This window comes from Mustela erminea, chromosome 9 (genome assembly GCF_009829155.1).
Source record: "Mustela erminea isolate mMusErm1 chromosome 9, mMusErm1.Pri, whole genome shotgun sequence".
Classification (NCBI taxonomy): Eukaryota; Metazoa; Chordata; class Mammalia; order Carnivora; family Mustelidae; genus Mustela; species Mustela erminea.
The window spans coordinates 94,883,647-94,909,846 of NC_045622.1; the positions used below are offsets into that span (position 1 = coordinate 94,883,647).

The 26,200-nt window shown below is 53.9% G+C and overlaps 1 protein-coding gene across 3 annotated transcripts in view; it reads left to right on the forward strand.

Annotated features, from left to right (window-relative positions):
- Positions 1–272: 272 nt before the first annotated feature.
- Positions 273–26,200, forward strand: part of PRDM11 (PR/SET domain 11) — a 77,305-nt gene continuing 51,377 nt past the window's right edge. The window contains exon 1 of one of the 3 annotated variants that reach the window (XM_032357540.1): positions 273–711. Coding sequence is in view for 2 of the 3 variants with exons in the window: in XM_032357538.1 (XP_032213429.1) it covers positions 6,566–6,931 (366 nt within the window). In the remaining variant the exon portion in view is untranslated. Of the gene's footprint in view, positions 712–859; positions 6,932–26,200 lie in introns of those variants that run through there. The other 2 variants (XM_032357538.1, XM_032357542.1) reach the window with 2 other exon arrangements.

Consider the following 26,200-nt stretch of genomic DNA (forward strand, 5'->3'; position numbering starts at 1 on the left):
GGGGCCCTGCTGCGCGTGACGGGGGCGGGGGGGAGTGTCTCGAAAGGGTTAAAATTATAAACGCTTTAATCCCCCCCCCCCCCCGACTATCTGGTTCAAAATGGGCAGCAACGGGGCCGGGGAGCCAGGGAGCCCCCCCACGGAATGACTTTTTTAAAATTTTAGAACTTTTAATTCCGATCAAAAAAAAAAAAAAAGTGTCCCAGTTCGAAAGTTCTTTTAACCTTTTCTTTTTTCATTTATTTTTTTCTCGATTTCTCCGCGGGCAGGATTATAAAACTCGCCCTCTCCTTTTGGGTTCGAGGAGCTAGGTTCCCCCCTCCGGGCAGCGCGCGGGGCGGGGGCCGAGGGGGCCCCGGGAGTTTTCTCCGGGGCCGGGTTGGGACGCGGCTGGTGAGTCCCGGCTCCGGCCCCTGAATTGGGGGGTCCGCGTCTGCCCCAAACGCCGCTTTCTTCCGTTTTCCATGTCATTTCCTGTACTAATAAGATGGTGGTCAAAGCAGGGGAGGAGAGCAGCAGCGAGTCGCCGCCGCCGCCGCCGCCGCGCCGAGGCTGGCGCTGAAACTTTGCCTCGCCGGGGACCAGCGCGCCCGCAGCGCGGCCGCTCCCGCCGCGGGGGCCGCCAGCCGGGGCCGCGCCGCCTCCGCCGAGCCGCCCGCCGGGCCGCCCGCGTCGCCCGGGCCCCGCGGCTGCCGCAGCATTCCCGGGAAGGTGAGTCAGCCCCGGTAGCCAATGTGGCCATTGAAAATGGCTTCGGAAAGCGCTCGGCAGTTTGCCAGCGAGCGCGGGGGCCGCGGGTGCAGGGGCTGCGAGCGGCTGCGGGGGGCGCGGGCAGCCGGGGGCCGGCGCGGGCGGAGCGGGGGGCCCGGGGCGGCGCGGGCGCGGGCTTGGGGGGGGGCGGTTCGTCCCGGCCCCGAGGTGGGTTAACCCTCGGCAGGTAGCTGCCGCCGCCGCCGCCGCCGCTGCGGGATTCGGGGGCCGCCCCTCCGCCTCCTTCCTCCCCGCTCGCTCCTCGCTCGCTCGCCTTGTTACAATGTAGCCTTTTCTCTGCGCCGACGTTCCGCCCGCTGACGGACGTGGCCGCCGACCAATGGGAGCGGCGGCCCGGGCCGAGCGTTCGGAATGAGAACGCGGTGACAGGGGCGGGGCGGAGCGCGGAATGCTGGAGGGCTCTCTGCGGCCGCTGGCCTAGTTCTGGGGGGCACTTTCGGCTCGCTGCATGGGGCTGATGTCGGGGGCTCCGGCCCTTCAGGAGGCGGTGGGGGCCTCTTCCAACGCCGCCCGCGGCGACTTCCCGGAGGTGGCCGAGCCGGGGGCCGTTTCTTTAATATATTTTAAGTCTTAGTTGCCGCGTAGACTCTTCGGGAAATCTCTCTGGAGCGTAGCCTCCATCCCCCACTCGCAATCCCCAAGGTGCTCTCTTCTGCAGGAACTGCAGAAACTTGGCGGCCAGTGACCTTTCTCCGGTCAAGGCCAGCACGCCCTAAGCAAGTCGCCGCAAAGAGCATAACACATTGCTTGAGCGTTGGGCGATGCTGGTTGAAAAGTTGCTTCTGTCTTGAACTGGGTTAGGCGGGAGGGGTTTGACCCCTGGGATGGGCTGGGACTTAGGAGAGAATAATGTTCAATCTTTCTTCGTAGACGTTGGCTTCATGTGGGGAAAGGCTGTGGTATATAATTTAGAGTGGCTGAGAGGAAACACACCCAGTTCTTTGTGCTCAGGGACAGGAGGCAATAATGAGAGATTGCTCTTGATGCCTGGAAACCCTATAAACTTAGGGGGGTTTGTCTGGGCTGGGGCAAAAGAATTTTCCGTGGTGCCATATGCCAGTGGCACCCAAGCTGGCCTTTGTCCACAGTACCCTTGAGAGGAAGGGAGCTGTTAGGGAGGTGGGGTCCTGGGTCTGAGTCTCTAACAGGCTGTGGTGTCCTTACCTGTGGGGTGGGGGCATGGTGTTCACCCACCAGCTCTCTGAGAGGTGAGGTGGGCAGAGTTCTGTGTGGCCAAATGTCTCAGAGCCTGCTGGGAAGAGTCCCATATGATTGCTTGAGTTTAAGGAAAGTGGTTCTCTGTTGGGAGTCCTTCCCCCACCACCGTGTTATAACTGTATGACTTTGGATTTGGCACGGTTACCTTTGATCTCTCTGAACCTTGCTTCTCCATCCTGAAAATGGAGCCAACAGAACCTGTGTGGCAAGGCAGTTGTGAGATTAAAGGTGATAGAGATAAAATGCCTAGTCTGTGCTCCACACATGATTCGAGAAGTGTTGTTCTCTATCTGGGATTATTGTGGAACCTACTATCCCGGGACCATCAGAATTGCCCAGCCCAAGACCATCCGATTCCAGACAGGGCCTCCAAGGAGCAGCTGGGGCATGGGCTAGTTCTCTTTCCTAATGACATTCTCAAAGACAAGGGGTTCCCCCTCCCTTGTCCCAAGAGCCCCGATCAGCCATCACAACCAGCACTTCTATCCATCATTGACATGAGTTAGAGTTCTGTCCTCCAGACCCCTTGGATTGATGTGTTTCATAAATTTGTTTTCTTTGGTGTCAGTAAGACTTCTGTCATTTGAATCTTTCCTCTCGGAGTCTTGGATGTGGAGATGGGGTTTCCCTGGTTCTAGGTCACTGGCAAGTGTGAAGTAAAGACCATCGGACTAGGAGTCAGGAGTCACACGTTTATTCAGCTGCCTCGTTGGCCCATCCCCTTGGCTTTATCATAGTCATGACCGGCGCACAGCATCCAAGGCCGTCCCTTGCCTCCTGTCCATCCTCAGGAAATATTCTGAGCCTCCGAACTGTCTACCTGCAGCTTCCCCTCCTTGCCAGTCTCCACCTCACAATCAGAGTGATCCATTCCGAAAAAGCTCACATCAGGCCTCTTGTTTCTTTCTTAAAACTCAGAAGAGTCTTCTCAGCTTTTGGGATAAAGAACCAAATCGCCCCCATGACCTAAAAGCTCTGGAGTGATCTGTCCCCTGCCCCTTCCTCAGCCTCACCTCACACCCTCCCCCCAGATCTCCCTGCGCTCCAAGTTTAGTTCTCTCCTGCATGTGCCCCGCCCTTCTTCTGGAATACTGGACCGCTTATGATCTAATGAATGAGTTGAGACTGGTAAGGGCAAGGTGGAGCAGGATACTGTCTGGGTAGTTCTTGATACTAACCCCTAAACATTTCCAGTTCACCCAGGCACAGGGAAGGATTGAATCTGGGGACCCTTGTGCTTGGGTGGGGCTGTGTGGCTGGTGGGTGAGTTATGAGCTTCAGTGACACAAATCAGGTTGGGCCAAAGCATCTAGTGGCCAGTGCACAAGCCTCCAGAGTGTTCTTTTCCTGTGGCATGGCAGGTAGCGGCAGGTGGGATGGCGGCTGCCTTTGCTAGTCTGTGTCCCTGGGTGGCTGTGTGGCACAGATCCCCTTGACAATGTCCCACGATGGACATGTAGCTTGAATGATAACTAAACCTTTGTTGTTTGCAACCACTGAGATTTGGGGGTTGTTTGTTACTACAGCATAACCTAGCCTGAACTGACCGATACAAGGACTAGAGGAACATTCCAGGCTGAGACAAGTACATACACACTTGTCTCGGGACTCGGGAAGGCTCACCATTAGCAGCCAGGGTGACCCTTCGGACAAACAAATGTGAGTCTATCAACCCCTGCCTGGAAAACTTTCAGGGACTCCCAATGCTGTTCGGAGAAAGCTAGAAATCATTTAGCTGCCTTCCAGACCCTGTGGGGACACCGTTTTGCATCCCTCCATTCGCTATGTTCCACCTGACATGGCGCATTGTCCCGTCAGCCCTGACCATGCACCGCATTCCCCCTGCTTAGGCTTCCTCATCCATCTTTCAGCTTCCACTTCACCTCTTCAGGGAAGCCCTCCCTGATTAGGTGGAGCCCTGCATGACAGCCTCTCCTGACCCCATGTACCTCTCCTTTGCAGCACTCATCTCTGTAGCAATTTTATAGTTGTGGGTGTGATTACTGATTCTGGTCTCCGCCTTTCATCAGACTGGGAGCTCTGCGGGGGCAGGGCCTGGGTTTGCTGCTCTATTTCCAGGGTCTGCACACAAGGGCTGCTTCTGAAGATTCCCTGAGCATTGACTGCAGGTTCACTGGGTGCCGGGGGCGAGAGACAGGGTAAATGAACCCTGCTTCCTGGGTGTCAGGGCAGGTGGGTCCTGCTGGAAGGAGGCATCAGGCGTGGTGGACAAACTGGTCTGTAGGGTATAGGTACCAAGCTCCCCACACTTACAGGAGGCCGCGCCCCACAAGGACCATGTTTCTGGGAGGTCTGAGAGGACACCCGGGAGGGCAAGAGTGTGGGATTTAACAAACCCTGAGGCTTCTGCTGATCTAGAGAGTATATGATAAGGTGATGGGGCCACAGGGTAGGAGATCCAGGGGTGATGAAAATAATGATGGCAAAGGAGTGAATGTTTATTGAGGGCTCTTGAGGGTCCTAGGCATGTCTCTATGTAGAAAGCCACTCCACAAGGTATGTGTTATTATTGCCATTTCACAAATGGGTAAACTGAGGGCCCAGAAGGTGGTGTAAAAGATCCAGGGTTACACAGGGATATGGCCACGATTGGAACCCTGGCATTCTGATGCCACCTCCTTGAGGATGCCCTCTTAGAATGAAGACAGAGAACCCCAGACCCACTGAGGAGATACCCCTTTGGAAATGTCACATGGGTTTATAAAACCCTTCTAGGGGGGTAAATTCCCAGGAGGTGACACCCACCTACCCTTAGGGTTTGTGCAAACTGGTTTCTGGCCCAGAGCTGCTTGGTGGTCTTGCTGCCAGGGCTGGTCTGGAACCATCTGGTACATCTCCACCCCTGCTGGGGCCCGAGAATCCTTGGAGGCCCCAGAGCCCCATGTTCTCAGAGTGGGGCCTGGGAGAGGCTTCCCCACAGCTGGCCCAGGGGCTGCGCCGGAAAAATAAGCCGTGCAGAAAGGGGGGAAAAAACAATGAAGAAAAAAGAAAAAAATGTGCTGTTATTTTTAAAAAGCCTGTTTCCTATTGCAGATTTGTATCTGTGTTGGAAAGCCCGGTGTTCGCGTGGTGCAGCCACACTCGTGGTGGTGTCCTTGGCCAGGGCTCTGTAAAAGGGGAGGCCTGGGGCCTCCTTTAGTTCTTCCTTTCTTCATCAGGTGATCAGGGCCCATGGGCCATCCCTGGGCCAGGTACTGTGCTAGGCTTGGGGGTGCAAGGAGAACCCAGTCTCTGCTCCTGTAGAACTTATGGACCAGCGTGGGAGGTGAGCAATTAACCAGGCAGTTAAAGATTCTAGTACAAGGATGTAAGGCAGATGGCCACCGACTCTAGGTCAAGGGAAGCTTCCTGGAGGAGGAGGTGGCCTTCGAGCTGGGTTTCGAAGGGTTGAGGAGATAGTAGAGAGGGGCGAGGCATTCTTATGTGGGGTATGGCTTGTGCAAAGGCCTGGGCACACAGAAGGGCTTGGAGAAACTCAAGTAGTTCGGTTTCCCTCCCTATAAGTGGAGACTGTAGGATCAGTCCAGGGCCACATTCTTTGGACAAAACTTTTTTCCTCCCTGTCCTCATGACCAGATTTAAGAAGAACACATATTGTGCCCCCTGAGGTCCCTTCTATATCCATTTATGGATGGGAAGCTCAAGCAAGTTCAGAGAGGTTAAGTGACTAGCTCCAGATCACCCAGCTATAATCTAATCTTTCCAGTCACCCGAGAAACCCACATTTATAAATGTAGCCTCAGGGGTGGCCTACCTGTGTTAGTTAACGATTCCCAGCAGGTCTCCTGGGTGCTTTAAATGTGGGATTTGATTTATCCCTTGGTTTACACAGCTGGTTACAGGCCCTTCTCCCCACCTGGGAACCTCATGGGTGAGAACTTGCAGGCACATTTGGACAGACCAAGAGTCTCCAATGAAATGACATGGGCTGAAGGAGGCGGGGAGAGGGGAGGGGGCAGACGGCTGCTGACTGTCCTGCTCCCTAGCATCAGCCTCAGATCCCTGGTGAGTGCTAAGGGGCAGGGACCCTTTATGCAAAGCCACACCTGGGCCTCCAGCCTTCAGTGCCTTCTAGAACTTTCCCTTCCACCACTCTCTCTAACCCCCCCAACCCGACCCGTAAGGCCAACGGGGACTCCTCCCAACTCATCTTTTTCCAGATTCCCCTGTCAATGGCCCGTGAGGCCCATGGGCTGGCTCTCATGAACCCCATTTTAGAGCTGAGAAGATGGGGGATCCCAGAGAGAAAGTGGCATGCCAGAGGTTGTACTGTTTAGGGAGTGACCAAGCTAAATCCCAAATCTAGGACCCCTTCCTCTGCACCCACTATCCTCCTGCAATCATCAGAGTAAGATGGGGAATTCTGAGAGCTTTTGGCCCAGTCTCTGTGCCCTGCTTTCCAGAAGGAGTGGCTGTGGGGGGGGGGTACTGCTTGACTCTGCTGTGACAGCAGCTCACCCCTTCCTAAGGAGACAGAGGCAGCAGACCCGGGTCATGTGCATGAGGACCTGGGGGAAGGGGGAGGGGAGAGTGGCCAGCGGGCCTTCTCTGGCTCATGGCGGGGCTGGGGGCCAGAGTGGGACCAGCAGACAAGGCGAGCAACTTGACCTGGGCACCGAGCTGGGCTGGTATGGACGTCACCAAGCAAGTAAATATGGAACCACCCCCACAGTGTCAGCTTTCCCAGAGTGGCTTCTCCCACTATCTCCCACTTTCCCAGAGGGAAAGGGGTGAGGGCCGGGAAGGGATCCTGCTGCCCGATGCTCGGGGGATGGAGATGGCCGGCTTGGGAGGCTCTGGGCTGGCCGACGGGCCTGGGGAACAGCCCACCGGACCCTCAGCCCCAGCAGGGAGTGAGCCTTTCGTGGGGGCGGCTGACTGGGAGCCAGCCCGGGTGGACTCAGCATTGTCATGGCCCAAGGTACAGGGAGGTGGGCTCTGGAGGGTGGGTGGAGGTTGGGGGGGGGGGCTTTTGCAAGCCGGGGGCCTGTCCCTGATCTCTTAGCCCAGTCCTTCCGTGCCCCAACCCAAACAGGGCAGCATTTTCCCAGGGTGGTGCAAGATACCTCTTTAGACAGCTGTACCGCAGAGGAAAAGCTGGACCATCCAGAGGGCTGGTATTTAGAGAGGAGGTGAAGAGGTCAGAGGCTCAAGGTGTCCTGGGGCCAGGGGCGGGGCACTTAGACCGGGGTAGGGAGGGCCAGGGGGGTGAAATCTGCAAAGGAAATCAGCAAACTTAGCAGCCAGGGAAGAATTTACCTCCCCCCAGCCCCCCCCAATAAGACTTTGGGTCTTGGGTGGAGGAAAAACAGAAAGGGAGGACACAAGGCCAAGTTTTGGGCTGGGTGAGCCAGGCCTTTAGAAACATCAGTAATAGCCAAACTTGAATGAAGCTTATGAGTGTGGATGGGTCCCAGCACATTGCCCCATCCCGCTGGTGTCATTAGCCTTCATTTACAGAGGAGAAAGTGAGGCCCAGAGAATTGAAATGACTTACCCAAGGCCACACAGCTATGAAAGGCAGAACTAGGACCTGAACCCATGTCTCTCTGATTCCCGAGTCTGAGCTCTCCTCCACTGTGTGGGAACTGTGGTTGGAGGGTATGCTGGGAGGGAAGGTAGGAGGGGCATCTGGGGGACTTGTAGGCTCCAAGCACCTGATGCCAGGTGGTCCCGAGAAAGTACAGCGTGGGCCAGCTGTGGCATCTGTGTGCTCACCTGAGAAAAGGGTAGGGTGGCCCAGCACAGGTGCTGCCCATGTTACTGGGTTGTTGGGACCTTCCCATCCCATATTTGGGTCAACAGATGTTCATGGAGTGCCCCTCTTGGGCTCTGGAGGGCCAAACATAAACACGTGATTTGATGGGTCCTGTACCCAGAAAAGGGTGGTCTGCAGACCCCCGCCCACCTGTAAGCGGGGTGTTACTGATCTGCATGCGAGATAGTTACAACATTGAAAGTAAGTGTCAAAAAACTCCTATTGCAACTTGACCATTGCTGCCTCATTTTTTTAAAAATTGTAATTTACAAAAGCATCAGTTGGCAACAGATTGGAAAACTCTCCCCAAATAGTGTGAGCAGCTCTGGCCCAGATCCTAACTGTGATTGAAGGTAGGAAGTGTCCTACTTGCTCGTGGATGTGATGGGGAGGGGAGCAAGTCATTCTGCCACCAGCGATGGGAGAGGGAGAGCCTGTTACGCTTCCCGGAGGAAGAGGCAGGGAGCTGGACCTAGAAGGACGAGTGGAAGTCTGCCAGGTGGAGGAAGAGGGCAGGACATTTCAGGCACCGGGAACAGTATGTGCAAAGGCAGACAACATGAGGATAGGGCAGTTCAGGGAAGGGCGAGTGGTCTGGGGTGTTTAGAGAACAAGTAGAGGAGATGGCCCTAGAGAGGGAGGCTAGGGCCAGACTTTGAGGGCCTTGAATGCCAAGCTGAGGCTGGACTTAACAAAACTGAGTTTAGGGTGTTCTGGAGGTGGGAGATAGAGTCAGAGCTGAGGATGTGCTTTAAGTGACTGCAGAGGCCATCCAGGTGGTGTTTTCCTTTCTGTCTTCTGCCTTCCGGAAGGCTGTTTCTTGGTGCCGGTGCGATAAGTTGTTGGAGAGCGGGCCTATCCTTGTTCTTTCTGAGACAGCCAGCCCCAAGGTTCTGCTGGTGCCCGGCGGCCCCCGAGTCAGTCCTGGCTGGACAGGGGGGCAGTTCTCGGCCATGTGAGCAGCGGGCCTTCCCAGGCTGTCATCCTGGTCAGTGCGTTGACCTGTGGTGTGGTTGGCTGGCCATGGCAGAGTTCTTTTATCCCCTGCCTGATGCTACCAGTGCTGTGAGCTGTCAAAGGGGGCGTGCCAGCTGCCCTGAGGAGTCCAGAGCCATGCCAGGGAGTGTGGGCAGGAGGCGGGAAGGCTGAGTTCTGAGGCTGAGGTGGGGGCTTGGCCAGGCCTGGGGCCTGGCATGTGCTGGTGTGGGGTCTGAATAGGAGGTGATCCGTGGACAGCCGCCTGAAGTGGCCTCCGGCTCGAACTGTCTGTCGGGCCAGGGTCAGGGCTAAAGCCTGCATTTGTGGCCAGAGGAGTGAACGCGTGGTCAAGGGGGACAGTTCACATCCCGTCCTGGGCCAGCTCAGGTGAGCAGATGGGGAGCTGCTGCCATGGCGCAGTCTGGGGAGGAGAGGAGCCCACCCTTCCCATCTGGGGCTGCTGGGAACAGCCCCTGGTGTGTCTGGGCCTGCCTGTGGCCACAGGTCTCCAGAGAAGGCCGGCCTGCACAGCCCCACCTACACCCTCCTCCTTGGGGGCCCCTGTTCCCAGTGGCCCGGCCTCCCGTTCCCTCCCCGCGGCTCCCCATCAGCTGGGCCCCACACAGCAGGCGGGACTGTCTGGCTGCCCTTCGGTGGGGAGTCCAGCTGCCCAGGACCCTGCAGGATGGGCTGGGAGGCGTTTGCAGCCCATCTGGCTGCCGGCTTCAGGACCAGGAGTCACTGAGGGGCTCGGGTTTTGATGGTGGCCTGGCTTGTGCTTGGAGGCACAAGGCTTGTGTCCTCGGACCTCCCTGGCTCTCTGCCTTGGGCTGGCCCCACGCTGGACTCAGTCATAGGCCATGGGTCTCCCCGAGATGGGGTGAGGGGGCCCCAGACCCGCTAAGCCTCCTAGCTCAGACTTCGTGCTGCTGCCTGCCTTTCCCAGAGCTGGTGCTTTCCCCGTGAGCAGCAGGCAGGACCTCCCTGCTTCTCAGGGGCCCCTCTCCCTGCACAGGACACCTCGAGCCTGTTCTGTGTGGCCTGGTGCCACTTGTATCCCAGTTCGGATCCTCTGGGGCTGTGCCCAGGACCCAGGGGCAGGTCCGGCCCTTGAGCTCCCTGCAGCCTGTCGTGGGCTTCTCTGGACCGAGCATGGCTCTTCCTCTTCCTGATTCCCCTGTGTGGATCTGTCGCTTGCCTCTGCCCCAGTTCCTGGCTACCGGTGAGGCAAGGACTCTCTGGCCTGGCTCCCAGGGTCCCCGCCCCCAGTTTCAGGTAGAAACTGTACTCTTCCTTGGCACCTGCCAGTGGCTCCCTGCCCTCCCTGAACACCCTGGCCCTCGGCCCAGGACAGTGGCCAAGAAAGGCTCCACTGCTCTTTCAGACTCACTCCTGTCTCCTCTGGTGCGCCCTTGTCTCCGCCTGGAGAATCCCTCTGCCTGCTGCTTCCTGGTCCCCGCCTGGGGCCACAAATGGACCCCTTTCCAGCTGCCCCAGGCCCCCGGACCCGCAGCAGGTCTAACCGCTTTTGGAGCTCAGTTGTGGCCCCCTCCTTTTCTCAGTGCCTTGTCCGTGGTGCGGATGGGGGCCTCACATTTTGTGGGAGTCCACAGAGAGGCTATGTGGATGACATCGCGTGTGGTCTAACGTGGCAGACTTGGAGTTAGATACTGTCTGCCCATTTTGGCATTGGAAAGGTTGAGGCACCCAGGGTTCAAAGTCAAGGTCTTATGAGAAGTCAGGGGCAGGTGCTGGGACTCAAACCCGTATCTCTTGGCTCTTTTCTTGACCCCATTGCTGTCTTGCCAGGTAAGGTAAGGGCTCATCGACCTTTGCTTATTGGACTCTCACGAGCCAGGGCTATGGCTGGGGCTGGGGCTGACCTTGTTGGGGACTGGGGCTCACTGTGTGGCCACGGTCACAGCTGGGACTCAGTGTCACTGGAGCAATCAACCTTGGGAGCATTTCTTCTGCTTCTTCCTTCCTGAACTCTTGTCCCCACTGTGAGGTCCTCCCAGAGACACAACCCTGACCCTTGGAGCCTGAGGCTAATAAAGTATCCCACACAGCCCCACACAGCAGCTGGGCCTGCTGACCAGGGGCTGGGGGCCTGCTGGAACTGAAGGGCTGGCGCTAGGAGTCACTGGGGGGGAGGGGAGAGGGAGAAACTGGCCTGTGCGTCCTTGCCCAAGTCACTGTGAGGGCCCGCAGACTTCCCTGCTCCAGGTCAGAATGCTAAGCGCTTCCTTAAAGCCACTCTTGATGCAGGGAGGATGTGGCCGTTGCTCCTACTCGCCTGATAAGCCTCTGAGGCTCAGAAGGGCCAGCTACCCAACCTGGCCCCTGTGTTCTTCAAATTCTTTTGAATCCCTCCGCCCCAGTGCAGAAGCTTGCATACCTCCAGGGACCAGTAGCTCACTCATTCCAAGGCAGCCCACTGTGTCTTTTTTATGGTGTTTTACTAAGTTTTTAATTATGTAAGAAATATACAAATACATTTTTGTTGTACTAAAATCAAATATTATTTAAAAAGCTAAATATCGTCTTCCTTCATTACCACAATATTCCGGCCTCCTCTGCAGGGTTAACCGTCACTGTTATTACTTTGGTATATATACTTCTAGATATTTCTCTATACATCCACTCACAGAACCTACAGGGAGATATGCCATCCCAGCACGTGTGTGTGTGTGTGTGTGTTTAAACAAATGGTTACAGATCATGCTGTAAATGCTTTTTCTCACTTAACATTGGAGCTAGGAATTGTAGTCATGGTTTTACATAGCAAGCTGTCATAATTCTCTTTCTTTCTTTCTTTCTTTCTTTCTCTCTCTCTCTTTCCTTCTCTCTCTCTCTCTCTGTTCTCTCTAGAGTAGCTACTGCTGGGAATGCGAGCCTGTGGCATTTTAAAAAAATGGTTGCACGATATTTAAAAGCCGTCCATGGAGACTTCTCTGCATGGAACCAAATGTCTCCCTATAGGGCCCCAACTATTCCTGGGTCTCTTCTTTAGAAGCAAAGAGAAAGGCCGCTCCCCTGTCCCCAGGCAGTCCCCAGACGGCTGGAAATAGTAGCCACAGCCCCTGGAGACTTTTCTCCTTCACACCTGGGTGCTTCTACCCTCACTCAAAGGGCATGTTCTGGAGTGACCCATCTCTTGAGCGCCTGTCGTGGTAAGTGGACTCTGGGGTCACTTGACCAAGTTGTTCAAGTCCAGGTTGTTTCTGGGAAATCTCCTTAACCTCGACCTCTGTGTGCCTCAGTTTCAGCCTCTGTAAAATGGAGAGGACAATAGTGTCTCTGTCACAGAGCTGCCGTGAGGACGGAGGAAGGGAACACGTGCAGCGTGAAGAATGCTGTGCCAGGCACTTCGTCAAATCCCAGTAATACTCTTGTCCTGGGGTCTCTGGTCTGTGTTAGCTGCAGCCCCCCCCCCCCGCCCCCACGCTGCAGGCAGGGGCCCTGTGTCTCCTGTGGGCAGCCTGGGATGGCTGTGGCCTCAGCAACGGTTTCATCCCACTGTCCACTCCCTGATTTCCCAGAGGAGGCTGCTGCCTGGGAATGAGGCGGGTGATTGGAATCCTTCCTGGCTCGCCCGGCAGGTCCTGGACTAGGACCTACAGGGAGGGAAGGAGGTCAGCCTGACCCTTCGCTTGGCGGCGGCGGCCGGGAGCCTGGGTAACGTAACCCCACACCTCGGGCAGATTTACCAGCTCTCAATGGAGCCCGTTGTGGCCGGGGATTTGATCTCCCTTGGCCTGCAGGGTGGGCAGGAGAAGAAAGCAGCTTGGGGCCAGCCTCTCCCTGGAGAGGCCTGGGGCCCCTCTGGGCCACACTGGCCCTGGTTTGGGTTTGCCTTTCTGCTCGGGAGGCGAGTCTCTGCCCGTGATGGTATGTTTAGTGCTGGAAAGGACGGCCCTTTTGCTCTTTCCTCCCCTCCTCCCCACCCTGCAGGTTCTAAACCACTTCTCATGCCACCATCCCGCCAGCTCGCTCATCACAGCCACCCTGTGAAACGGGCAGCCTGGCTGAGGCCATTTCACAGATGCACACACTGAGGCTCAGAGCCCCACAGTGGGGCGCCAGTGGTGTTGAGAATATACCCAGGCTCTCTGGCTTTGTGTCCAGCTCTTTGTCATGAGGCCACCGAATGCGAGGGTGTTGGCGGAAGGTGACCCACCGATCGGCGGCCTGTGTGGTCGGTGAGCTCAGAGGGCTGGGATTATTTCCTGAGAAAGGAGAAGCACTGTAGCTGGCCCAGGGCCTTGCTCTTCCCTAGCTCTGGCCACAAACCCTCTTGTGGCCCGAGGTAAGTGGGGGACAGAATGTGGCAGACAGAAGACTGCAGTGACCCTCGGGACTCGGGGTTCTCCTCCCAGGGAAGCAGGAGCTCAGCCATCTTTGGGCCCTTTTTAAGACTGGAGAGAGCAAGGCTCAGAGAGGGCAGGGGCTGCTGTGAGCCAGCAGTTGGCAGAGGGGAAGCTCAGACCCCCACTTCCTGATTCCAGATATAGAACCCTTACCAGTCACACCATTGAGTCACACCAAAGACCTTGAGCTGGCCCAGCTCTGAGTTACGAGCATGGCTCTTGGGGTCAAGGGAATGTGGTCTTGGGTCCTGGGTCAATAATAACTTCATATTAATTGAACATTTACTATGTGTCTGGTGCTATTCCAAGTCTTGACCCATAACATTTCACTTAATCTTCAGAATAACCTCATGAAGTGGATACCATTATTATTCTCCATTTATAGCTGAGGAAACTGAGGCACAGACAGGCTAAGTGACTCCCCAGAGTCCTAATGGGGATGACACTGGTATTTGAATCCCAGCAGTGTGACCCCCAAGGTTGTGTGTGAACCATTCCAGTGCATCTTAGGACCAGGAGGATCCTCCCCACACCCAGGACAAATCATACCTGTCTTCCTGGCCGTGCCTGACCCACGGCCGGTGCTCAGTATATAAGCAACCGCGTCTTTCTGGATGGCAGTGAAGTGAAATCAAAGGTGGCTTTTCCCAGCATTGCTGGGAAGGGGCCACTTAGTTTTGATAGTGCAAAGTGCTGACAAGCTCAGGGCTTGGGCCATGGCAAGCTCGGGTCCCGCTGGGGACACATGGGGTTCCGCTGCCACTGAGCTGCTCAGAACCCTGTCCCATGAGTGAGTAGTGCTGCTCTGAGCTACCGCACTGGCGGTCAGCTGCCTGCCCCGGGAGGCATAGGTGAGTTTTTTCTGCATGGGTGGCTGTGGGATGTTCCCATGGCTGGCCTCGGGCTTCCTCTGGGCCCAGCCAGGGGCCAGAGGACTGAGGGTGAGCACTGTGACTGTGACCGTGAGGAACCCTTGCATTCCTATTGAGCACTCGTGGCCTATGGGAAAACACACGTGTTTTCTTGTCAATTTCCCAAGTCCATTTCTCATCCAGGCTCAGGAGGTGAGGGAATTTGCAGGTTCCCACAGGCCTAGAGTGGGATTCCGGTCTGCTCCCAACAACGACCTTCTAAGGAGCCCCACTCCAAGTGCTCACGTGTGTCCTGTGGGTTCCAAAAGCGCGGTGGGTATTAGACATAACCAGATCACGGGGCCCCGGGAGGTCTCTGGGATGACTCCTGCCTCAGCTGTCCCCCTAGTTGGGGAACCCCTTCCACTCAGATTTGCTGTCTTTATAAATAGTTTTGATGGCAGGCTCCCTGTAGTGGGACTCAGGAGATGCAATTCCAACTCAGGCTCCACAGGTTTGCTGTGTAGCCTTGAGTAAGCCCTTTCCCCTCTCTGGGCCTTGGAGGACAGCCCTGGAAAGTGAGTCCATGGGGCTCGCTGATCTCCACTGTTCTATGCTGCCATTAGGGGTATGATTTATACCTCAATTTCTCGACCCCTTTTTAAGAGACTAGGATATTGGGGATCATCCACCTAGCCAAGCTGGGACAACAGGGCTTGGTTCTGGTGTTGACTCGTCCTGACATGGTGAAAAGAACGTCTGAGGACTTGCCAGGGAATCCCCACTGGGTCGGTTGCCCTTGGCCCACCCTGAGAACTTGAAGATTGGCAGACAACACCCAGCATGGGGGGAAAGCACATCTTTTGGAGTACATGAGATCTGGGTTGGAATTCTGGCTTTCCCCATGACCTCTGGCTATCCACCTGACCTCCGAGTGCCTTTGTTTCTCACCTGGGAAATGGGGAGGGTGAAACTGTCCTCCCAGGGTTGAGATGAGGATGGGATGCTTGAGCTTCTCCCCAGTAACCCACTGACACTTAGCAGGTCCCTGGTGGCAGGCACGGGTCTGCTGAGTATGGGGGGAGGGGGGGGTCAGAACCGTTCTGGAAGCCTTGCCAACAGCCCCGGAGGCTGAGTCCCAAAATAGAAGACCCCAGAGACAGAGGCTCCCGATGGCCAGGCCGGCCTCTGCCAGCCCCCAGGAGGCCGCACTGAGCTGGCAGCGTGGGCCTTCCCTCCCTCCTGGGCCTGTTGGCTGCATAAATTACTCGGCAGCCTTTGGGCTAATTTTACCTTCTTGGTTTTCATGAATCATTTCCCATCCGGGGGCGTGTGAGAGGAATGGCAGCGGCTTTGCCAGCTGGATGCCCCTGGGCCAGCCGCGGTGAAACGGCCGTGGTGGGCCCTGCTTGCACGCTCTCCAAAGCAATGACAGGACACCCGGGGACCCCACGAAGGGCCCCCGAGGGCTAGCTCCTTTCAGCCGTGTCCCTGGACCTTTGGGTTATCACGATTGGGAGTCAGTGAGCCACAGCAGGTCCTGGAGCTGGAACTTGGGCTAACTCTAAAGGAATTTGGTATTACGTAGGGCCTGACTATGATGGCCCCCAGGGTCCCTTTTGACCTCGGTGGCGAAGCAGTGCGCAGAGAGACCCCTGTGGCCTCAGGTGTGTCTACCTGCCCAGCACCAGGAGTTTGCTCGAATGCTGAATTTTCACAGTGACCCAAGGCCAGAGCAGGCAGGTCCTGACGAAATCAAACCCAAGCACCTTGGATGAACTGGGGCTTGGACCGGGGAAGGAATTTGTCTAAGGTCTGTTCGATCAGTGGAAGAGGTCAGGCTACTAGTTACTGACAGTTTACCCCTTTGCCCGGAGAATCTTACCCGACTATAGTTATTCCCATTTTATAGAGGGGTAGCTGAGAGCACAGAAAGGAAGAGAACTCCCCGTCCCCTGCCGCCCCCGGTGACACAGTTGTAAGTGGTGGGCAACCATCCGCCCTGAGCTGTCTCATCCCTGAGCCCCAAGTTCGACACCACACTGCCCCCCGCCCCCGCCCCGAGCGCACTGACAAGGTTGCTCACACCCTCTCATCTGCTTCGTCCACTCCCCAAGTGCGTGATGAAGCCCTGCCGGGTATCAAGGACCTTCCTGGCTCCAGGGAGATTTGGGAGCAGCCGAGCCGGCTGGAGATCTAGAGAGTTAACGCCTTGCCTGTTTGAGGAGTGCCCCCGCCCCCTGCCCCAGCTCTGGCACACTGACCATGTGGGACCACCTGCCTGCTGTTGCCAGGGCTTCCGATTTTCCTAAAAAAGCTGAACATGGGATTTTTACCTAAAATTGTCTGTTTCTTCAGAGTTGGCAACTAAAGCAAAAATAAAAATTGGAAAGCAAAACCAAAAATCAGCCACCAGTTTTTAACATGTGGATCCCTTCTACAGACCTGTCTCTGGTTGGAGGAGGTTCTAATTATCCCCCCAGAGCCACCTCTCTTGGGAAATCCTTCACTACCTGTCACAAAGCCCCTACCCTACCCCGATTGTTGTTGGTCTCCCTCCATGCAAGACTGCCACCTGGGAGTAGTGGCAAAAGCATGGCTTTGACTTGAGTAGATTCAGATGGCTGCTGTGCAGCCTTGCTCCAGGCACTTGTCTTCTCTGAGCCTCTATTTCCTGTGTGAAAAACAAGTAAGGTAAACTGTACTCACTGGGTTTTTGAAAGGACTAAAGACCATAAGACAGAAACTCAAGTCAATCAGGATTAGGCAAATATGGAATTTATGCAAAGTCCTGGATCAGGTACAGCTTCAGGAACAGTTGGATCCAGGGCTCACACAGGGTCCTCAGGACTTGGTTTGTTCTCCTTACTCTGCTTTATTGTGTACTGACTCCAGTACAAGGAGTCACTAGGCTCCTTGTGTCACTAGGAGACACTAGGCAGGCTAGTGTCCATGGTGTCACGGTGGCTGGCTACAAGCAGATCCATAGTGACATCCCATCCTTTCAGCACTCCCTCTTCTCAGCAGATTCCTCCAAAGCCCCCAAATCGCCACTCGTGATTGGCTGGGCCCTTTACCCTTCCTTGCACCATTCCCTATGAGTTGCAGATTTAAGTGCTTATTGGTTGGTCCTATCCCAGAATGGAACATTTGGAGAAGGGGACTCTCCAAGGACACCAGGCTCCTTGGTTCCAGAAGGGGGATTGGAGGCTAGCAGGAAAACCTACAGACATTCTACCCAGGCTGTAAGCCTTACGAGGGTGAGGACCCAGTTCACCCTGGGGTTCCTAGCACCTAGGACAGTGCCTGGCAGGCAAGAAAGTCAAGAGTGAATGAATAGCCTCCACAGTGTGCATTGAGCCCCGGCACAGAGCCTCGCATAAGCCACACCATGCCCCTCCTGCCTCCTTCCTGGAGGGCCAGGATAACGGTCTTGTACCCTTACCAGCTTCACCTATCTGATGGAGTGTCATGGTTCTGCAGGGCCCACTCAGTACAGAGCTTGCCAGCTGAGCTGGGGGAGCCCCGGGACACCCGTTTGTTAGGACCATCCTGACAAAGTGTAATTATACTCATTGGTGATCACAGCACCTTGCATTCAGAGGTATCATTTCCCCCAAATCCTCTCGTTCCTTGCTTCTTTACTGCGCATGTCCAGATGATTTATGTTTGTTACTGTTCTGAGACTGGGTTACAGGTAGAGCTCCAATTTCAGCAGCTGTAAAAAGGGGCCATAAACCACCCCGCAGGGCTGTGGGGAGGATTAGGCGACATAATGAAAAGGTGGAACACCAGGGGCGCAGGGGTTGGACAAAGTGGGTGCTCAGGCGAGCCCAGGTTCCCTGTGAATGCCTTCAGGTCAAGGTCTCCCCCAGGAGTCTTTCCACAGTGACCTTAGTGAATGGCCACAAGGGTCACACAGAGAGACAGACAGACAGACACGCCCATACGTGCACGCGGAGAGTCAGGGAAGGACCCCAGTCTTCTGGCCAGGACTCTACAGATCAGCAGGACGATTGACTCCAGCACAGGGAAGAGTAAGGTCATTACATGGGGGGGCTGATTACTGCACCCCAAGTCCCGTGGGGTGACATGGTGGACCCAGACAGTGACTGTGTGGACAGTGGGTCACAGCGCCAGAAGAACTTGGTGCTAAGGGCCCGGCACCTTGGGTGGCCCCCAATGAACAAGCCGGTTCCCTTCCTCTGGGCCTGAGCACCAAGCTGCCGTTGCTTTGACCTACTTAATTACCTACGTGACCAACATGGCTCAGTGTCGTAGGTGGGGAGGCCTTAACAGTTCACATACTCAGCAGGGATGCTCAGGACCCTCGGACTGCCTCACCCCCCCACCCCCACATGCCTTACTTGTCCAAAGATGGAGCGGTGGCCTGGCTATTGACAGTGAGCTCCTGGGGGAGGCAGTCATCACGCTTGGCGACGACAGGTGCCGCGGCTTTGGGCACTGTGCCACTGCAGTGGGTGCTTCCCAACTTTTCTGCTCGTGCCTGTCACCTAGGGCAGCCTCATAAGTGGCGCCCCTGCTGCTGGTCTGTGGGCCACACACTGAGAAGCCAGGATTTAGGTGACTTCTGAGGTTTCTTTTAATTTTGAGATTCTGGGCAAGACAGGATGAATAGAACAATAGCCAGGGAGAAGGGCAGGCGGGGGAAGGAGCAGTGAGAGAGGAGGAGGAAGAGACCTCAGAAGAGGTAAAGGAGGGTGTCAGGCCCACTGGGCCCCCCACAGTCCCCAAGCGACTCCCTCCCTGGGCCTTTCCCTCTGATCTCACAGTGCAGTAGGACTCTTTCCTTGGAGCCAAAAACACCATGTGGAGTTTCCCCAGGGCCCTACCTTGCTAAATGGAGGCTCCAGCTCCTTGGGGCAGGAAAGTGCAGGTTTGAGAAAATGCAGGACACCTTAGACAGGGGCTGGAGAAATGAGAGCTGGGTGAGAGGCAGCTGCCCAGCACAGACCATGGCTGTGGGTTCCTGTCTCCCACCGCCTTCCTCTGGGAGGCCTTGAGCAAGTCACTCCCATTCCGGGCCTCCAGCTCCTTGCAAGGAAAGGAGGTCCTTGGAACCAGTGGTCTGGGGGCAGGCTTTCAGCTCCAATAGCCCAGAGGAGGCGGTGGGACACAAAAGTTCACTTTCCCCAGCCCTACACCTTATTAAAAGCCAGAGGGGACTTGGGTGCAGAGGGCTTCAACTCCCTACCTTGCCTTCCTCATTAGCATCTGGGAGAGGGGACCCGAGGAGCTAATCAAACTAGAGGCTCTGGGGGTCTCCAGCATCTGTCACACCGGGGAACCATCAGTGTGGCGTGGCCCTGACCTTCCTTAAATGAATCTACACATCCAGGCGTCTTTCACACATGGTCACCTACCCTCTTGAGGCATCATGTGCAAGTGTAGCCTCCCCAAGACCCTGGCTGCCCCAGCCCAGAGACCCCACACTGGGGCAGCTGGACCCCAGCCCTCCACAAGCACCTCTTCTTCTCCCCTCAAGCCTCATGTGTCTGTGCTTAGCTTGGTACTTGGGATCTTATAGCCATGTCAGCCTGGGGGGAATGGGTGTGGACTTCAGTCCCCTTCCAGGGGCCAGCAGGTGGTAGGGAGGAGCCCCCTCTGCCCGCCCCCCTCCATCAGCAGATGCCTTCTCCCCTTCTGCTCCCTGCCTGGGAGGGAGCAAGACCACCGTCAGCTTACTTTTGATACCATGAATACTAAGATGCCTTTTAAAATTTGTTGTTTGGCAAAAAAGATAGGAGAGCATAATAAACTTCTTCCATAATCAATAACTCAGTGGCATTACTAATCTGTTTTTTAAATCAGAAATGCATGCATCTGGGTAAAACCCAGTAAGAAGTAAGGCCCTTTCCTCCACTAGGCCTCAGCCCCAGCAGCTGTCATAGCTCATAGCTCTTGTGCACAGACATGAGCACAAATACCTGTGTACGTGCTTTCTATTTTATGGAAAGAGGGCACGTTTATTTTACATAAACAGCTTACTCGCTTTGTGTCCGATGCCGTTCTAAGTATATTGTGAATATTAACTCATTCAGTCCTCCAAACAGCCTTACCTCTTAAAGGTGGTTTAATCATGTCCCCCAAGCACAGAGAAGCTAAGACACCCCCCCCCCAACATGACACAATGTTAAGTGAAACAGTTGGGAGTTGAACCCCCGGCAGCCGGGCACTGGGATCCACGCTCTCAACCAGGACTCGCTGCTGGCTCTCTTCTCTCACGAAGCATATGGTCTTTACCTTGGTTTTGTTTTTACCACTGATTATGTAATCCATTCAAACAAATGTTTATCGTGCGCTCGCTTTGCACCAGGCACTGTCCTACTTGCAGGGGATACAGCAATCAACAGAAGATAAACATCTCTGCCTTCCTGGCCTTTACATGCTGGCTGGGGAGACGGCAAAGAATATAAATGAGAGCTACGTAAATTTGCCGGTGTGAGTCAAGCGCAGGAAAAAAATACAGCAAGGAAAGCGGGGTAGGACTTGCCCAGGGACTGCAGTTTTGTTCAGGTGGCGGAGAATGTGACATTGGGTGAAGGCCTGAAGGGATGAGGGAATGAGCCCTGTGGGTATCTGGGGAAGGAGCCTGCCTGGCAAAAGGAACAGCCAGTGCGAAGGCGTAAGACGGGAGCCTATGCCATGGGACACAGCAGTAGGAACGGGGTCGCAGAGGGCAGACTGCGTCTCTCTGGGCAGTTTTGCTGGGTGCTGGGCATGTGATGGGCTCCGGGAACGATTTGGAGCAGGGGCCCATTTGACCGGACGGGTTGGAATGGGTTCACCCTGGCTGCGGGCTGGAGAATGGACAGCAGGGGCAGAATGGACCCAGGGAGACAGCCAGGCTGCCCCTACACCCCTCTGGCCTGAGGGAGAAGGGGCTCAGGCCATGGTGGTGGCGTTTCTTACATCCCTTCCCGCTTTGTCCAGAGACCCTGTCGTTGACTTACCCGGCCTCCAGATGGACTCGTTGGTTATTTCCAGTCTTTTGCTATTCTAGACCATACTGCAGTGAATCCGCTTGCACATGTGTCTCAGTGAAATTCCTAGAAGTGAAATTGGAGGACAGAAGATTATGTGCATCTTGTAAAGGTTCCCAGGCTTCTAGAGCACTCCATAAATACACCAGCTTCTGCTCCCACTGGCAGCGCGGTGAGCGAGAGACGGCTCGGGTTATAGCTTCAGGTCAGGCCTCGGGCTTGGGGAGAGCCATGTCTGGTGGGCTATGCCGCAGGCCTTCCCCATCTGCCCCTTTGGAGGTCAAGGCACTGTGGAGGCAGACTCCTCACAGAGGCACAGCCAGATATCGGGACCCCAGCCAGAGCAGGTTGGGGGGAGGCTGTCCCTGTGGGGCAGATGGTGATGGCTGTGTCTAGTAGAGGCCTGTCCTGGAGGGGCTTGAACGACACAGGGGCCGAAGAGGAAGTGAAGTAGGACAGATTCCAGAAGCAGTCGATTCTGTTGTCAGTTCAAGTCCTGGTCTCCGAGGCACAGTCTGACACCAACCAATTCTCTAATTCTGTGACACCAGTGAGGCACCCAAGGACTCCTTTCAGTTCTAAGCCTCAGCACCCAGAGCTAAGCATTGACCCCACAGATGGAAGGCTCAGTTTCACCAGACGGTCCCCACCTCAGACACTAGCTGAGCGTCTTGGGACACCCATGTTTCTGACCAACATAAATCAGGCGTTTCCACAACCTCCTCCTCAGGTTCTATGATGTGCCAGAATGACTCACAGAACTGAGGAAAGGGTTTTACGAACAATCACCCGTTTCCGATAAAGGGTACAAGCCAGATGGAAGAAATGCGCAGCGGAGGGTGTGCGGGAGGGTTGTGTAGAGCTTTCCTGCCCCCTCCAGGCCCCTCCACTCCCCTCCCAGCACTGCTCCCTGTTCACCACGCAGGAAGGTCTCTGAATCTTGCCCAAGAATTTTTGAGGCAACTTACTGAATGAGAGAAAATATTTGCAAACCATCTATCAGAGAAGGGAATTCATATCCAAAAGACGTAAAGAACTCCTACGACCCAACAGCCAAAAAACCCAAACAAACGGATTAAAAAATGGGCAGAGGATCTGAATAGACATTTTACCACAGAAGACAGATGGGCCAACAGGTACACGAGTCAACATCACTCATCATTGGGGGAATGCAAATCACAACCATAGTGAATATCCCGACACTTGTCTGAACGGCTGTCATCAGGAAGGCGAGAGAGAGCTCGAGCTCGGGAGGTAAGAGGGAAGGAGCCCTCCTGCACTGCTTTGGGAATATCAACTGGTGTGGCCACTGTGGAAGACGATATGAAGGTCCCTCCAAAAAAAAAAAAAAGGAAATATCCTAATATCCTATAATCCAGCAATTCCACTTCTGGGTATTTACCCAAAGAAAACGAAAACACTAATTTGAAAAGGTATCTGCACTCCCATGATCACGGCCGCACCGTGTGCCAGAGCCAGGGCTTGGGAACAGCCCAACTGCCCATGGCCAGATGAATGGATGAAGATGTGGTAGAGATATACAATGGAATATTATTTATCCAAATGAAAGAATGAAATCTTGCTGTTGGTGACACCATGGATGGACCCTGAGGGTACTAGGCTAAGTCCAACAAGTCAGACAAAGACAAATACGATAGGATCTCCCGTAGGTGTGGAATCAGAGCAAATCATAACCAAGCTCACAGATACAGAAAACAGACTCCAGGTTGCCGGAGGGGGGTGGGGGGGTGGGGGGAAAGGTGTGAAAGGGCAACAGAAGGGACAGACTTCTAGTTTATTTTATAACTAGTTTATTTATAAAATAAAGAAGTCCTGGGGATGCAATGTGCAATGGTGGCTATAGTTAATAACACCGTGTTGCGTATTTGGAAGTTGCTACAAGAGTAGGTCTTAAGTGTTTTCATCACAAGAAAATGAATTCCATAACCACGATAGATGTTAACTTGACTTACTGTGATCATTTCGCAATATGTACAGATAGCAGACCAGTATGTGGCGCACCTGAAACGAATATGCTGTTGTATGTCCATCATCTGTCAATTTAAAAACCAAAGGACTTTTGTAAACTCCATCTCCAGGCTCCTCCCCTCCCAGGAGGTCAGTGGGTGGGGCCGGAAGTTTTAACTTTTAGTTTCCGGTTCTTAACCCTAACCTGGTTCCAGTGACCAGACCCATCCGGGGGGCTCTGTAGGGGCCCCACGCTTAGTCACTTACCAGCATAAACTCAGGGTAGCTGGAAAGGGGCTACTTATGAATAACAAAAGACACTCCTGTTACTTGGGAAATTCCAGGAGTTTTAGGTGCTCTCTGCCAGGAACTGGGGACAAAGAACAAACATTACTTATTACACATAACATAATTACACATAAAGTTATTACACATAAAGTACACACAAAGCTGGTACAGCTTCATCCTGGGGGTGGGGGGGGGGGGCTTCCCGCCAAAGGCCTTTGCACAACATGTCTGCTATTTCTCGACAATGGCTGTGTGCTTCCCTGTCCAAGTCATGAAATAGAAGTCCCTTTCTTCCCTCCGACCCTAAGTAGGTCAGGTATCTGACCTGGGGAGGGGAATGTCAGGTGCTGATGAATGAAAGACCAGGTTCATGATCTAATAACTGGGGAGGGGGATGGTATCACCGTAATAGGCTTAAATTAATTGGAAGCCCACACCTGGACCTGAGGGTAGGCTCAGCAGGTCCTGGGAGGGACGTGTCACGCCTGAACAATGTCTGGTTCTGTTAGTGGGGAGGAATGGAGGAATGGGATCCAGGTAAGCCACCAGCAGGGTCTACTATGAGAAGCAAACACACACACACACACACACACACACACACACACACACACACAAAAGGTGCCATCCTTGACCACCTCTGTGCTTGGCTCAGGGAGCTCTTCCAACCTTTTTCTGTCAAAATCTGATCAAGGATGGAGTCAACCTGTTACCCTGAAAAGGTTTCTCAGAAGGGACCTCCTTGGGAGAATGTGTTTTCTTGCCCTTCCCCCTCTCCCCCCATAGCCAGCTGCGCTCACTGGAAACTGCTCTGCAGATGAAGAGCTGAAACCCAGCTGGCTGGACCCCAGTTCTGCAGCTGCATGATCAGGGGCTACACTGACTGGGCCAGAGCTCCCCCCCATGGGAGCTCTTGGCCCTTAGGGCTCCTGCAGATATTTTCCCTTTGTTTCTACCAACGTATAAATACACACAGAAAAATCCGCATATTATAAAAGCATGGCTCAATCTACTTTAACAAACTTTACACACCCAGTGGACTAGCACCAAGATCAAGAAATAGAGCATAGCCAGCCTCTGAGAAGTGCCTGGCTTATCCCTTTCTAGTTCTTCCCAAGGATTACCATGCACACTTCCAACAACACCATAATTTGGCCCATTTTTTTTTTAACTTTTTATAACTGGAACCATACAGTATGTACATTTGGGGTCTCACTTCTTAGCATTGCGGCTTCATACCATAGCACGGAGCTGTGGTTTGTTCAGTCTCATTGCTGCATAGTAATTGACCCACTGAGGTATTCTGTAAACATAAAGAAGCTTAATGAATATTGTACTGTTCCCTGTAATCAGCAAGACAAATGAATGAGCGGGCCAGATCTCTTTGCTTTTCCTTAGGATGATAGTAACTAAGCAGTGTGGTTGCTGGTTATCACATGCCAGTGTGTATAAGAAAAGCTAGGAAAAGGAACGAATCTTTTTTTTAGATGTATTTATTTATTTCAGAGACCGAGAGAGGGGGGCCGAGGGAGGGGCAGAAAGAGAGGGACAGACAGTCTTAAGCAGGCTCCCTGCTGAGCACAGAGCCCAATGCGGGGCTAGATCTCATGACTCTTAGATTAGGACCTGAGCCTGAACCAAGAGTCAGGATGCTTAACTGACTGGGCCACCCAGGTGCCCCGAAAATGAATGAATGATCATACAACGTATACAGCCTTTTCGGTAGACGAAATCTTTCAAAATGGGAATCATAAAGTAAACTAAAAATAGAAGTCTTTCATGGTAGAAATATCGGGGTCCTTACTGATCGATTAGTCAATTTGCATTCATTCATCAAATGGCCAGTATGCCTGGCATTCAGCCTCGAACTTGGAGTCCTCCTTCCTCCAGTCAGTTGGTTGGGTCTTAGCATCCACGGACAAGTGGGTGAGGAGGCAGAACCTTAAACATTATCTTCTCCAGCAGTTTCTAAATTAAATGATGGTCAAGAGTTCCCTGAAACAATTTTTAAGTGACATCTTTTTTTCCTCCTAAGCAAAAAGAAGAAAAGAGACACTCTTTCTCTTTAACACGCCGCGCCAAGTAACCACAAGCGATCCCCCAGAATATATCCTCCCAGACCTGTGTGTGCAAATCTGTGTATGTATATATTTCTAAAATGGGATTATTTTGTATCTATCTTTTCACAATTTGCATTTTTTAAAAAGAGATTTGACTTTCTAGAGAAGTTCTAGATTCACAGTAACGCGAGGGGGAGAAAGCATAGAGTTTTCACATTCCCCCTGTCCCCACACACCTGCTATGGGCCCTCCTCCCACCCCTTCCCACCCCCCACCCCCCTACCCCCCTGCCGTGGGAGTGTACGGGAAGGGGTACATTATTACAACTCATGCACGTGCATTGACACACCATGCTCCCCCAGAGTCTGTGGTTTACATCTAGGCTCCCTGTTGGTGCCCAACATTCTGTGGATTTAAACAGACGTACCCAATTGTGGACCCACGGGTTCACAATTATCCTACCACACAGAGTAGTTTCACTGCCCTAAAAATCCTCTGTGCTTCTGCCTGTTCATCCCTCCCTCCTGCTAACCCTGGGTAACCACTGAACTTTTTACCATCTCCATCGTTTTGCCTTTTCCAGAATGTCCTATAGTTGGAATCACACAGCAGAGAGCCATTCAAATTATCTTCTTTCACTTAGTGACTTTCACTTTTCATTAACAATATGTTGAGCGTGTTGTTTCCGTGTCAATAAATATTCTTCTAAAGCACTGTTCATTGCTGTCCAATATTTCACTGTGTGCTATATATTAATTTTGCTCCTATTTTCATGGTGTGTATTTTTCCCTGGGGTTGTTTGTTTGTTTGTTTCCTACTAAAAATAGTGCTGCAGAGGACAGCCTTGTGGGTACATCTTTGCACACCGCTTAATTACGTCCTTAGGAGAAACTCCTAGACTTGGGGTCGCTCCTAT